A 14,046-nucleotide genomic window follows, 5' to 3' on the forward strand; every position below is an offset into this window, starting at 1 on the left:
CCTCCTCTTCCCAATAGCCTTTCCATGGCTACTTTTTTTTTTTTTTTTTTTTTTTTTCTCTGCTACCAAACTCAAACATTTGCCTTTTTTATTTCTATTGATGTGCATAAGCAACAAATCAAACAATTCATCCTCTTACATTTATCAACAAGCAAGAAAGTTTATAATCTAAGAATATTGGTAAGAAGTTTTTCCTTAGAATTTTCCAATTGCAGAAAGTTTAACAAACCATTCGGGATATTGATGAAAAAAATTGAAACCCAAATACTCATCTTCTAAACTTTAAAAAAATTGAAATCAAACAAACAAAATATTCATAAATTGAGTCATATCTTAGTTGGAGGATTCAAAACTTCAAAATCACCATACATCAGTAAAAAAAGTTTGTTTTTCTCTACAAGACCTATTAGGGTTTTAGCTAGAATGAACATAGGATAAACAATAAGTGATAGTAAGGTTTAATGGATTTATTGATAAATTTGAATTTTATTATTAATTTAATTTTGTACTTAATAGTAATTATGTAATAGGGTAAAATAGACAATTAACAATTTAAATTTAAGTTGGATGTAAAAAGAGATTACATGGATTTAAATAAATCTCATTTCTTTATTTATTTATTTATATGGCCTAATTCATCCAGGAACGCAGGCAAACTGGAAGCTTTACATTTGAAAGTGAGAGAGGGAGAGGGGGAGAGAGAGAGAGAGAGAGAGAGAGAGAGAATGGATGACGACGATGGGGTGAAGGCAGAGGCTTTAGAGATACTGGGAATGTTCCAAGTGCTTCCGCGATTGGTTGTGTTCGACCTTGATTACACCATCTGGCCTTTCTATTGGTACGCCATTTTTTCTCTTTTTTTCTTTCCCGACTACAACTTGTTTGGTTGCCCAGAAAAGTCAAGGAAATTCTTGTTTTTCTCTCCTTTTCCCATGAAGTAGCGAAAAGCTTCCATTAATTGTGCTAACCCAGATGACTAATGAATATATGTAATCCTACTTTCCCTGTCAACTGAAACAAAACCATGATTTGAGGTTTCGGATGTTGTGAATATTATTCTGCATGGTCCATTATGAATCCTAGAACGCCACAACTCTTGGTTTTGTACATTTATGAATCCTAAAATGCCAAAACGCTTGGTTTTGTACCATGTATTCCGTTAGCTCCACATACTTCGATTCTTTTCTTAAATCTCTTTTCAAGTCTTCCTAGGTTTAGGGTTTAGGGTTCACATTTGTAGGCTATAAACCATGGACGGAGCTAACTTGCTCTAGGGGGGCGGATGAGCGTGCTCAATTTTTTCGTAAGAAAAAATGTCCATGCTTGTGACATTAGTAAGGTGTATCACTAGTTAACTTGCTTGTGACGTTAGCATTTTTTTTTTTTTAGTATATCCATATTTTTACACTAAGGGAAGGAGGAGTTAACTCTTTCAGTTGCTACTGTCAACGTTGAAAGAGCATGTTCGTTCATGAAATTTTTGAAGAATCGATTGAGAAATCGAATAGGAGATTAATGGTTGAATAATAACGTGATTATTTTTATAGAGAGATATTTGATGATATTGATAATGAAGTTGTCATGATATTTGATGGTATTAGTAAATACTTTAGCCTTTTAATTTATGACGGTTGTTTGAGGATGCCCCCATCCGTACAAATCTCTAGCTTAGCCCTTGCTATAAGCTATCCATGGATAGACACAAAGAAAAGAGGAAACAATCTGTAAACTGAGTTATGTCTAACATACACAGTTTAGCATGTTCTCTTGCAAACAGTTTTGGCAATTTTATGTTCAGCTCAAACTTACATTTGTATTCTTTTTTCAGTGAATTGCGCTCCGAAAGTGAAATGCCATCGATGTATCCCCATACTAGAGCAGTATTGAATGCACTGAAAGAAAAAGGAATCGACCTCGCCATTGCTTCGAGGTCACCAACTGCGGATATAGCAAAGACATTTTTTGAAAAATTGAACATCGAGTCAATGTTCGTTGCCCAGGTGATGCTTCAGAGCACAATGCGTTTTTCTTCCTTCATTTCAATTGGGATTAAGAGAGCTGCCAAAGATGTGCTGACTGTAACACTTCGTCGATTGAGTTTTATTTGTAACTCTGAATTGCTGTTTATACAGGAGATTTTTCGGAGTTGGACGCACAAGACAAATCATTTTCAGTGAATTCATACGAGGACTGGGGTCCCCTTCAACTCAATGCTTTTCTTTGATGAGGAAAATAGGAACGTCCAAGCGGTAAGATCATGCCTTCCATTTCTTCTGTTGCAATTGTTCTTATTGCTATTGTTACGATTACCTTTTGGATTTGTGTTATCAACTTTTGAATTATTATATTTCTCACCATCACCAGCACCGTCGTCTCCTAATATCATGAAAATAAATATGAATAAATCATCTGTTGACCCTTGATCGTTTCCAAATACATGACATTTGCATAAAATATTTTAATTTAAAAATAATGAAGAAAATTTGTGTGAATTATTTGTAGTGTTTAAGAACTTATTTCGGCTTTATATTTTGATGCTTACGGAGGATGATGGTATCAAAATGTTCAGAAAAAGAAACCCTGGTATTGGCTAAAGTGGACTGAAATTCAGGAGAAGTGATTAGGGTTAGTAACGTTAGTTTTAAGTGTCGGCACTATGCGTGACATGACTTTCTCCAGCACACTTGGGCAAAGCTGAAGGGGAACAGTTTACGGATCTAATCATAGGCAACTTTTACAACACTTAGAAGCTGGTGTGAACCAACTCCCTCTTTTTTGGTGCGGAAATAGCCCCGCCCTTTTTCCCTTCCAATTTTGCTTCTCCTTATCTGAAATCACTGTTTATCTATACAATGTGTGACAGAAGTGTTACTTCGCATCAAGTCTCCGTGCCAAGAGATTTTATTTTTATACTCAGTCTCACCCATTTATCAAAATTTTGTAATGGTATTTACAGGTTTCAAAGATGGGCGTAACAAGCATTTTGGTGTTCAATGGGGTAAATGTTGCAGCGTTGAGGCAGGGTCTTACAAATTACGCCGAAAATGTGAATACATATGAGCGGAACATGCAGAAATGGCGCACAATGTACCCCAAAAGTTCAAGCTCTTCTGGGAAGAATGAGAAGGAATAAATCTTCCATAGATGTTGAAATACGTACAACTTGAAACTTATTGATGCGGTTCCCTGTATTGTAAGCCGGTTATGGCGATGATTTGTTGTATCAATTACCAAGAAACGCCCTAGACGGCTAGAGCCCTCCCATCTCGCTGTCTCCTTCATGTGTATTGTAAGCTGGATGTTCAGGAAACGGTATCAGTCAACCAAATAAAAATTTGATGTTATTATGAAGTAGTAATTTTCTATGCCATATATGAGTTTTTAGTAGATTTTGGGTCCCAAAGTGATCCCTCTGTGTTATTCTTGTAGCAGCAGCTTCAAGGTTTCGGGTATATTCCGATGAAATATAATTTCTCAGACCGAGTTGATAATCGTTTAATCTTCTTGCATTCGAAATCATCGTTGTGATTATGTCGAATCTTTGATTCCAAACTACAGTATCTCCATTACATTATCAAATAACAGCTGCTCAACTACTACTCGCAACATTTTTAATTTTTTTTAACAACTGAAATTTACAATTTTCAATAACACAAGGATTTTATAGGGCTGATTGCATTTGGGAACTGAATTCCAAGTGCATGTTTCGTCGCAGCTCAGTCTCATACAAAGGAAAAATTATAAGAGCTTCGTGGTAACTCACAAAACAACACACAGCAGTAAATACAAAATATTTGTTTGCCCTTGCCATTCGCTAACTGGTTCAAGCTCGATACGGTCTCAAACCCTTTCACATTCGGAGTACATTCCTTCGATTCTGGCGCCTCTACACAAACAGAAAACATTACAGTCAAATTTCCCACAAATTTTGAATGCATGAGAATGTGTTTCTGAAGACTGTAACAATACTCGATGCCCTCGACACATTGGTTGCATTCGACTTTGATATGCACTCAGCATGATCTATGAGAAACAAATAAAATTCTGAAACAACTATCTCTTAACTCCAAAGCGTAACCTTTAAGGCGCTGCATTTTCATCCTGCCCTCACCCATTTGCCCATTACAGAATATGCAAAATATCCCAATAAGTGGGAAGATTGCGTAAAAAGAACGACTCAAATATGCATTTAATGTTCCTGTATATAATAAACTAAAAAAAAATTCGATAACTCTGAAAATTAAGAATTAGAAGATGACAGTAAAAGAAGGCGTGGGTTTTGAATTACCTCGTGTCATATTCTTTATTGAAAACTTGTATTCCTTCTCTTAGTTACAAACTCCTGCTGATTCATTTCTTTCAGTGGTGATCTTCCAGTAATACATGCTTCAAGTTTTCTTGCTGAGGGTGATATAGAATTGTTTTCATTCTCTTGGGTAGAATCATAGAGCTCGTTATCCACTTTCAAATTCATTGCTGGTTTCACTTCTTCCTTGCACGTTTGCAATATTGTATCCAAAAGATTCATCATCTCCACATCCTCACAAGTGAAGTCCCCCATACGATCACAGAATTCTTCAAATTGACCAAGAACGTGATCCCTATCTTTTGATAGACTTGCGGTGTCTTGAAAGAGAACCCGTTTTTCAAACTCAAGCTGCTTGCTTATGCCTTCCAGTCTCCTCTGTTCACCCATCATCAGTTTGTCATTTTCCAGTTTGTTGGCTTCCAATAATGCTTGAAGTCCAACTGCTTGTCGTTTTTCATTAAACAAGGCTTCCTCCTGATTTTTCAAACTTTTTTGCAGACCAGATACTTCCTTGTCCAACTCAACAAGTCTCCTCTTCTTCTCTTCAATCTCTAGCTCTGTCATATGTTTGGCCTTCTTCAAAGCTTCAGTAAGCTTTTCAATTGTAACCAAATTTTCTACAACTTCTGAGAAGGACGATATAAATGCACTTGTCAAGTCTTGCTCTAATGACGATGCCAGTACCTGAAGATTTTTTATTTCCTCATCTTTCTCATTTATAACCTTGAAAAGCTTGTCTTTCTCTAGTCCAACGGTTTTCTCTGCGTCGATGCTTGCAAAAATTGCTGCTTCCACTTCTCTTGTCATGGCCTCTTGCTCCATCTGCATGATATCATTTTGGAGTTTTTCTATGCAGCTATCCTTCTCCTGCGCATTTTTCATAAGGTTCTCTGTGATTTCTGGGATGAATTCCACTTCCTCGTTCTTTGCTGCAACTGTAGCTTCTAGAAGGACAATCTTCTGCTGCAGAACTTCCCTTTTTTTAGTTTCCTCTTTGATAATGGTGATGAGGCTGTCTTTCTCATGCTTAAGGGTTTCTTCATACTCAGCTTGTGCAAGAAGTGAATCCTCCATTTGTCTACATTTTTCTTGATTTCCTTGCCAGCACACTTTCAATCTTTCAGCTCGAGATTTCCAATTCTGTAATTCAAATTCTAGCAGACTTGCTTCACAAACTTCCTCAGCCAATTCAAGATTTGCCTTTTCTAAAGCCAAAGATACTTCTCGTTTCTCCACTTCCATCTGCACAAATTGTTCTTTCATGTAAAGTTGATGCACAGATGATTCCTCAAGCATCTTTTTAAGTCGTTGAACCTCTTCCTCCATGATAAGCTGCTGCCGTTCAGCGAGTTCCAAGGACCTTACCCTCTTCATTAGCATATCTGCTTTGTCGTGCTCTTGTTCAAGCTTAAGATGAGCATTTCTTAAATCGCTGTTCTTCATCTCCAACTCTGTTTGAAGTAGAGAGATCTTGTCATCCATTCTATTACACAGCTCCATCTCAGTGTTTTCATCAGATTTGTTGGAGTAAGCCTCTGAGAGTTCTGATTTAAAGACCGTAAGTAGTACTGAAATCTCTACATTTAAAACGTCGATCACTGAATGGCAGCTTGTTAGCTCCATCTGAAGCTTCAGTATTTGCTCCTCTCTATCCTTCAATTCAAAATTGTGCCTGTTTACATCTCCTTTCATCTTCTCTATTAGGAGACTCACTTCAGATTCTTTTGCCTTCAGATTTGTGGAACAGTTGCTATGTGTCTGCTCCATGCCCCTAAGCTTGTTTCGCAACTTTGTTAGAGCAGCTGGGGCACAATTTCTGATTTGAGCTTCCTGCAGTTCTTTTATAGATTCTCTCAATTCCCGATTCTCTTGCTCAAGGTGAACAATTCTAAATTCCGTTTCTTTGGAGAGTGATTCTTTTGTTGACAGTGAGTTTCTTAGCTTAGCAATCTCTTCATCCCTTTGAACAGTCAAGCTATCAAACTTTGACCTTTCTTCTTCACACTGGGCAAACACATTCTCGTAACGTGATCTGAATTCAGACACTTCAACCTCCAAAAACTTCCTCTTGCTTTCTTCATGAGCTAAAGCATGGTTGCACATTTCCAAACGTTTTTGAACGCCTTCAAGAATTCTAGTTTGGGAATCCAAGTTTGTCTGCAACAAAGAGATCTCTTCAAGCAAGGCTGATTTTTCCCTCTCCCACTCCTCTTTAGCCAACTGGAACTCAGCTCGGAGCCGTCTATGTGCTTCTTCAAGATGTGTAAACTGTTCTTTTTTCCATTTCAGCTGATCTTGAGCATTTCTATTTTCCTCCTCTAACCCCATTATGACGTCATCTCTTTGTCTCAGTTCTTTGGCTTCACGAGCTTTCTGCTCTGCCTCGAAACACTTCCTCTCTATAGTCGATAAGAGTCTTTTAAGGCCCTCAATCTCTTTAGTACTTGCACCAAAATTCTGCTCCAACTCTATGTTTCTCTCAGTAGCTTCATCTAAGGCAGATACTAACTCTCTATTTTTCCCTTCCAATTCTTGCAATTTCTTCTCACTATCAGCTCGGAGTTTTTCATGCAAAGTAGTCAAATGTCTAAGCAACGATTCTTTTTCAAGCAAACGAGACTGGAGGGTTTCAGAAGCCTGCCTTGATTGAGAAATTTCCTCAAGCTTGACATTTAGTTCTTGAGCTTGTTTCTCATTCTCCCGCTTCGCTTCTTGAAACTTGATCAACTGCTCATTGTGAGCTTTCTTCAAAGCATTAGAGAGTTCAGTCTTAACCCGGACTTCAGTCTTAAGCCTCTCCACCTCTGCTTTAGCTTCGTCTAGTTCTTCATATACGTCCTCCATTTCCCTTTATCATCAACTTGTGAGAGGCTCTAATGCAGTAAAGATCTGAAGCACGAAGAAACACATTAACGTGAGCATTTTCATATAGAAAACTGAAAACAACCAACCACATAGACAGACGCATGAGAAGAAAAAGCGGGGTTTGACGTATTTAAGACTAAGAATTCCATGAGTATCATGTGCCTTTGGTAATCCCACATCTGCAGCATATGGGATTAGTTGTGGTGGGTATATGGATCATGGCATTCTTTCCCTGCAACTTCTGCCCCGCTAGTTGACACCCTTTGGTATCGGAACATACACTAGGTCGTGTACAGAATTGGGCATAGTATGGTTATGAATCCATTGCTACCTACCTATAGAAAGTTGGGATCTGCTGCTAACAGTGACTGGAATGGGGCTCCTTAGTTGTGAAAAGGGCAAATTGAGCCATAAATTCGACCAGATTTTCCGAATATAATTTGATCGAAAACTTGCAAGTATCTACTGGAAATAGACAAAAACCAGATGAAAAACACAAACATGAACCTGATTCTCGAAACACCAATCAATAAATGGGGCAACAGAGAAAACCCACATTAGGATTTCTTATCAATGTACTTGTCTGAGTGCAAGAAATTTCACCAAATCGTCGAACGGGATAACGAAACTAGAGTTAAACGATGGTCAAAACTCGAGATTTTCTTGATTCAACTTCGGTTTTGGAAAGATTTGGGCAATATGGAACCTAGAACACCAAAATTATGACCTTGGAAGTGGATTTATTCAAAATATAAGCAAGAAATTAAAGGAGAAAACGAGAAATACCTGGAACGGAATGAGTGAATAGCAGATGAAGGGGGTTTATGTTTCTTTTTCTGTTTGTGTTTCGAATCTGGATTTGTGTGTGTGGGATTCAAATGGTTGAGTTGAGTGGGAAGCAAATTCGAATGGTTTCAAAATCTGATTTGAGGGCCAAAATGGGAAAATTTGTTTTTATATCTTTTTGGAACCACAACGGTCAGAAATTTCTTTTCGCACCACAACGGTCAAAAAAACTCTTTGAAAAGGATAACCTTCTTAAAACAAAAATATTATTCTTCTATTTCTATAACATTTATATTATCTCTTTAATAAAGATAAGATCCAGATGAGTAACTGTAGTATTACTCTTCTTAAAGTCATAAAATATTTCAGTTTGAATGTGGAGTAGTTATGTATAGAAGTAAACTACATATTGTAATAAGTTATAATTTTTTTGCCCCAATTTAAGGGCACACCTCTACATGGTAATAATTGTCGATGAGTTCAAAAATTTTGCAATATTTTTTGGTTGCAGAGTCAAGGCTTCTGCTGGCTTTGTGATTAGAGATGAAAATCAAATCCATATTGTTGCGGGTGCGAGAAGCATTGGGAAAAACAAAATTTCAGTTGCGGATGCTGTCGCGAGGCATGATGCTCTAAAAGTTGCTCAGAATAAGGGCTTTAAGAATGTATACGTGGAGGGGGATTCTAAGCTAGTCATTGAACTGGTTAAATACAGATACAAGACTCCATGGAGAATTCGATCCATTAAAAAGGATATTAGAAGCTTGGCGGCTTCCTTTCAGACTATTTCTTGGAATCACATTTTCGAATTTCCTTGCAAATGTAATCGTAGTCACTTGTTTATGCTTTTGATGGAGTTGGAATTGGTTATAATTGTGGTTTTTTTATTTAATGAAGTTATTTTGACAAAAAAAGAAAGAAGAAAATATGTAATATCACAAATAAAAGTTAAAGGTAGCCTAAAATATTCCTCTAAAGTTGTTCGGGGCAATGCTTTACTTTTTAGAGTTGATGTCACGTATTTGAGCTTAAGAGTACATAATACTTTGTCAACATGGACACTTCTTAGTACAAGAATTCAATTTTTCTTACCGTTAGAAATCAAATGATTGAGAACAACCCATGTCGACCACTTTCAGGGAGTTGTGAGTGCGTTGCCAAGTGGGCTTCGCCACCTGCTTTTAGTCGGCTCACTCGTTATCTTTCACACATGAATTCCCCGCGCCTGAAACAAAAGATAATATGATGTGGGTGACGTCACCAAATTGCCTCAAGCAAGGCCTCTGGCCATTTTAGCCCAACTGCTTGGTACGCGGAGTTGGGCCCACAATACGTGGGGCAATTGGCATGAGCTGGAGCATGTTTCAGGGGTTCAATCGCCCATTGGGTAGTGCAATTTGTAGAGGTGGAGTTGCTTTAAAGGCCAGAGACCCAACCTTTGACTTTGAGGGGTCCCCAAAAAATTTCAAGCAATGATTTCAGATCGCTAAGGAGTCTTGAAACCGCTTAGGTCCCCTATAAAACCGCCATTGGCTCTGGATACCGGTTTATAGGAACCAGCAGTGCGTATAAAAAAGCAGGGAAAGAAGATAAAGGAGAAACAAAAAGAGGCTGTTTCATTTCATGGAAACCCAATTGACATTGACAAGCAGAGGCATGTAAACCATAAGCTAAGTCTCACACTCACAGCCGGGCAAGCCGGTCCCCAGCTGAGTCATCCAAATACAAAAACACATTAAAGCTACTATTACAATCCAGCTTATTAGTCTAACAAAATGAGCCTTACATGAACCAAAAGCTCAACAATCATAAAATGCTTTATTCTGATAAAAGCATGGAAGATTCAAATTCACAGGTTTGCATCTTCTTGAAAGCATTCGTGGAAGACGATTATGTCTCTGCCGACATAAAGGGATTTCGCGCGTGAACCCTTATGGTTTTTTTTTTATCAGTTCACAGACTCGTCTTTCTTCACGAATGAATAACATTTAACATCCTGGATCCTCTCCTTTTCTTAGGTAAATAACATTGGCAAATACTTGCTGGAAACAATCAAGAAGCACCCAGCATGCCTTTTCACACAACCATACAAACAACGAATACTAATTCAAATGCAACTCACTAACAGAATCACGAGATTGGAAACATGAGCAAGGTTCACCGGTGTCACTTGCCTACGTACGGTGCAATATTTCTTAATCTCTTTCCTCAATAAGCAAGTGTTCAAGTTCTTCCCTTCGCCGCTGCAAGTCCTGTGATTGTTGCATACAGGTGAATGAATGTAAGCAAGCTTCCGTGATAGATTAAACATACATAACGTTGACAAGCACAACGTAACATAACACAAAACAGACTATTTAGAAATACTAGTAGATTTTAGCAGAAATCTTATAGTGATTTAAGCCTTTGATGTCACGGGCCTCACGGCTAAAGCTTGATATCCCTATAGTAAGAACCATACAGAAAAGGAAGCATGATAAGCAAATGGTGAGAACTTACCTCAAGATCCTTTACTGCTTGCTCCCTTGAAATTTCTGTCTTCTGCCGAGACCGTTTGAGAAAGCCAATGCATAGGATTCCCTTAAAATTCAAATATTAAATATTAGTAGTTTGAAGGGGCAGAAAATGAGGAAGAAAAAGGGCACACTAGACTTTAAGTTATAATTGAAGTGCCAAAGGCAGGGCAAATGGCTCTCAACATATTGATGTAATATATTCAGACCAAAAGATATTGAACAAACGGGATAAATGATTTGTGAGGGATAAAGAAAATATAAAAGTTTAGGGAATACCCATGCATCTCCTACTGCTAGTTAATCATAATTCATGAACCAGAAAACAAGGGCGGCTGATCAACCATATGATGTGTGGATTTGATCAAATCCACACATCATATGGTTGATCGCTATAGATAGCCTAAGTGGAGCCATAGCCCCTCCAAGAACTTTACAATCCCCCTATGGTTGATGTTACACAGCTCATATATATGAAGGGAAAGTTTAAACAACTAGGTGAGTGCCCTTCCACCCCAACGCACAATAAAATCCCTGAAGTCGTGAATGGGTTAGTTGTTTAGCAACAATTACCCAATCACTCATGGAATTAATCATGTTCATAGAAGAGAAACGTTAACCTCAGCTAGCAACAGGAGCCATGCTCAGTCCTAGTTAAAGAAGAATCTTAGTTTTGATTACAATCGGCTTCATCGAACCAAATAAACATTGGATTCTTCCAATTAAAAGAAGAAACAGACAAAACCACATGCATACTCACGCACAAGTTTTCAAAATTGTTATAGGATTCGGCTATTTAAACCTACCGAAATAACATAGATCCCACCACAAGCAAGGAGCATATAGCTCGCTATGTCCTCTAGAAGAACTAGACTCTTTTTTGTACTGGAAGTGCTAGGAAAAGCTCTTGTCATGACCGCAAGGCTGGTACAAAGAATCACAGCGTCAGAAACCATGTAAAATTTATGCAACAGCCATAAAAAGGACTTGCTTCAGCATAATACAGGCACACGCTATCCAAATTATGGCACTAAAGCAAGCTTAACTTTAATGTTAGCCCCAACATTATTATACTGTTACAAGGCTAGGCAATATACAGATTGGAACGAATTCAGTCGTGCTCCAAAATCTCGAGGTGCAGAAAAAAATACTCTATGAGAGTGAAACTTGACATTTCTCACTACATCTGCAAACTTACAAGATTTGTAGCATACCCCTACCGGCCCAATACTCCAATACCTGCAAACAGTTAACACAATATTAAAATTAGATCATGGATGCAAAATTCGGCACCCTAGCACCAATATTTCAGTTAACTTTGATGCAACCCTTAAATAGTAAATTGCTGATTTAGCCTGAACAGAGTCAGAACGAGAGAAATGGAGACGAAAATTCATCATGACTGCCGTTTTCAGCAAAGATTTTGTGTTATCAGGTGCCAGTTTTGACCGTTGATATGTGCGCTACTAGCTAGAAAAACATATAGTTTCAAAAAGATAGTTTATTTGATATTCAGTTTTTATTGTTTCAACATCTTTGGAGTGGAGATAATGATAGCATCTTAGAACACCCCCCTTCCATCAGTTGTTGGTGAGAAATGGGATCCCGATCATCGCAAATATGTGAGGATCCCATTTGAGAGATCATTTTCATAGACATTTGAGGTTCAAGGAATCCTAAGGGAGATGTCTTCTTACACTATGTTTGGTATCAAAGAGTGAGGAAGAGAAAATCAAAGTTCAGAAATTGTAAGGTTCTCTTGTGTTTAGTCACATGAAGTGCATAAAGCGCAACCCCAAGCCAACAAGGCTCTCGCTTTTGCGGGAACCGGGGAAATGTCTATCGTACGCAACATTCCTCTTGCTTTGCAAATAGATTGTTTTCACGACTCAAAAAGGTCACAAAGCAGGGGATGCAACACGAGGACTTCACAGGAAGTACATGGCAGGAAAATTTGATTAGAAACTACAAAACTTGGTAACATGTTAATGGGCAAAACTCGGTTCAAAATTAATTTCGAATAATCGTAATTTAAATTTCATAAAAGTGAAAACGAACCTTCCAGAACTTCATAACGAATCCCCATTCCGTCTCGGCCACCACCACAATCACTCCAACCACGACGGCGTAACACCGAAATATCCCATCGAAAACCTGCAATTCACAACCACACACACAACCCCATTTGTAACTAACTCCACACTAATGCATAATTCACATACATACATACATACATACATATATATATATACACACACAGAGAGAAGAGAGAGAAAGTACATCAGATCCATCACTGAAAGATTGAATGGCAGAGAAGACATTGACGACGATGCAGAGAAGGGCGGTGAGAGCGGTGAGGACGCTGAAGCATCTGCAGAAGATCAAGAAAGGGTCGGGTCTCGCTCTCGGTGTGGTTGTATTCGAAACTGGAGACGTTCTCTGTCCTAGGCCGCTTTCTACGTCGGCTCCATTGTTTGTCGACATTTTCTCGCGCTTTCTCAGCTCCGAGAAAATTTACAAGTAATGACACCAATCAATGCAGGTAGTAGCTCATATTTACGAATCCTAATGCATTGTCGGTTTCTGTCATGGCTATCAGGTTATGGCTTTGGCGCTCTCTCTCTCTCTCTCTGAGCGGGATCTTTTCCATACTTTGACCTGCTGGCGAAGGAAGGAACTGTATCGAACCGCAACGTGGATCGTTGATGGTAGGGCCTGGTTTGATATTTTATAACATCTCCTTCTTATCCAATCTTCAACGCAATGATATTTTAATAAACGGATATTTTATTTAAAAGAGTTTTAACGAAAAGTCAATCCTGATACTATTTACTTCTTCTTTTATTTTATTCTTATTATTAAAACTAAAAGTTTTCAAGTCATTTTCATTAGTTTTGTTTTTTCTAAAAACATATTTCTACACTCAACTTACTCTTTACATCTATTTGGTTTTTAACCAAACTATCATATCTCTTTAAATCCAAATTTATTATTTTAAATACCATCATAAATCGAATTCAATATGTAAATTTATCTTTACGTCAATTTGAAAAATTAAAAATCCAAAATCAAAGCATTTTATTAACCTCAAGTCCGACAACTTAATTTTCTTCTCTTTCCTAGTCTTGTTCATAAATATCTCCACCAACTTTATAAACTTTTGCGTGTTCATCTTTGTCTGATTTCTCCCCTATTCTTATAGTTATTCACACCTGCACAAATCACTTTCAGCTTATCATGCTTTGCCTTAGATGCCTTGGTTGATATTTCACCTTCTAATGTGCTAAAATATGAGCCCCTTTTAGGGTTCTTTAGCCTGTTATGTCATGTTTGGATGTAAATTAATTGAAAGGAATAATTGTTTGTCCTGAATAATTCATAAATTAAGTCTTGGAAGATTCAAAAGTTCAAAATCACTATCCACCAACAAAAAAACTTGTTTTTCTCTATAAGACTATTAGGTTTTAGCCAAAATAAATGTAGGATAAACACGAGTAATGGTTAAGTTTAATTATAATGTGTGGATTTATAGATAAATTTGAGTTGTATGAGTTTAAATAAAATTTCCCTTTA

General features: G+C 37.7%; 2 protein-coding genes and 1 pseudogene across 4 annotated transcripts; 1 reads left to right on the forward strand and 2 right to left on the reverse strand.

Annotated features, from left to right (window-relative positions):
- The first annotated feature begins 687 nt into the window (after nt 1-687).
- LOC137728087 (uncharacterized) lies at nt 688-3,351 on the forward strand (annotated as a pseudogene). The gene is made up of 4 exons (XR_015952170.1): nt 688-838; nt 1,829-2,000; nt 2,133-2,249; nt 2,957-3,351. The product of XR_015952170.1 is annotated as an uncharacterized LOC137728087 (transcript).
- A 243-nt stretch (nt 3,352-3,594) lies between these two features.
- On the reverse strand, nt 3,595-8,219 carry LOC137730300 (uncharacterized protein At4g38062). 2 transcript variants are annotated; one of them, XM_088677555.1, is made up of 3 exons: nt 7,961-8,219; nt 4,289-7,198; nt 3,595-3,886 (listed from the first exon to the last, which is right to left on the reverse strand). In XM_088677555.1, exon 2 carries the CDS (start codon nt 7,151-7,153, stop codon nt 4,304-4,306), a length of 2,850 nt encoding a protein of 949 aa, XP_088533681.1. In that variant the 5' UTR covers nt 7,154-7,198; nt 7,961-8,219; the 3' UTR covers nt 3,595-3,886; nt 4,289-4,303. The 2 variants fall into 2 exon arrangements, with proteins under 2 accessions (XP_088533681.1, XP_088533682.1); XM_088677556.1 differs by lacking the exon at nt 7,961-8,219 and adding an exon at nt 7,510-7,657.
- Nucleotides 8,220-9,557: 1,338 nt separating this feature from the next.
- On the reverse strand, nt 9,558-13,174 carry LOC137728864 (uncharacterized). The gene is made up of 6 exons (XM_068467649.2): nt 12,754-13,174; nt 12,532-12,627; nt 11,672-11,712; nt 11,280-11,397; nt 10,460-10,540; nt 9,558-10,212 (listed from the first exon to the last, which is right to left on the reverse strand). The coding sequence occupies exons 1-6, from the start codon at nt 12,955-12,957 to the stop codon at nt 10,156-10,158; spliced, it is 597 nt and encodes a 198-aa protein (XP_068323750.2). The 5' UTR covers nt 12,958-13,174; the 3' UTR covers nt 9,558-10,155.
- Nucleotides 13,175-14,046: the final 872 nt, after the last annotated feature.

The sequence above is a fragment of the Pyrus communis genome, chromosome 10 (genome assembly GCF_041283825.1).
Source record: "Pyrus communis isolate YQ-2024b chromosome 10, ASM4128382v1, whole genome shotgun sequence".
Taxonomy (NCBI): domain Eukaryota; kingdom Viridiplantae; phylum Streptophyta; class Magnoliopsida; order Rosales; family Rosaceae; genus Pyrus; species Pyrus communis.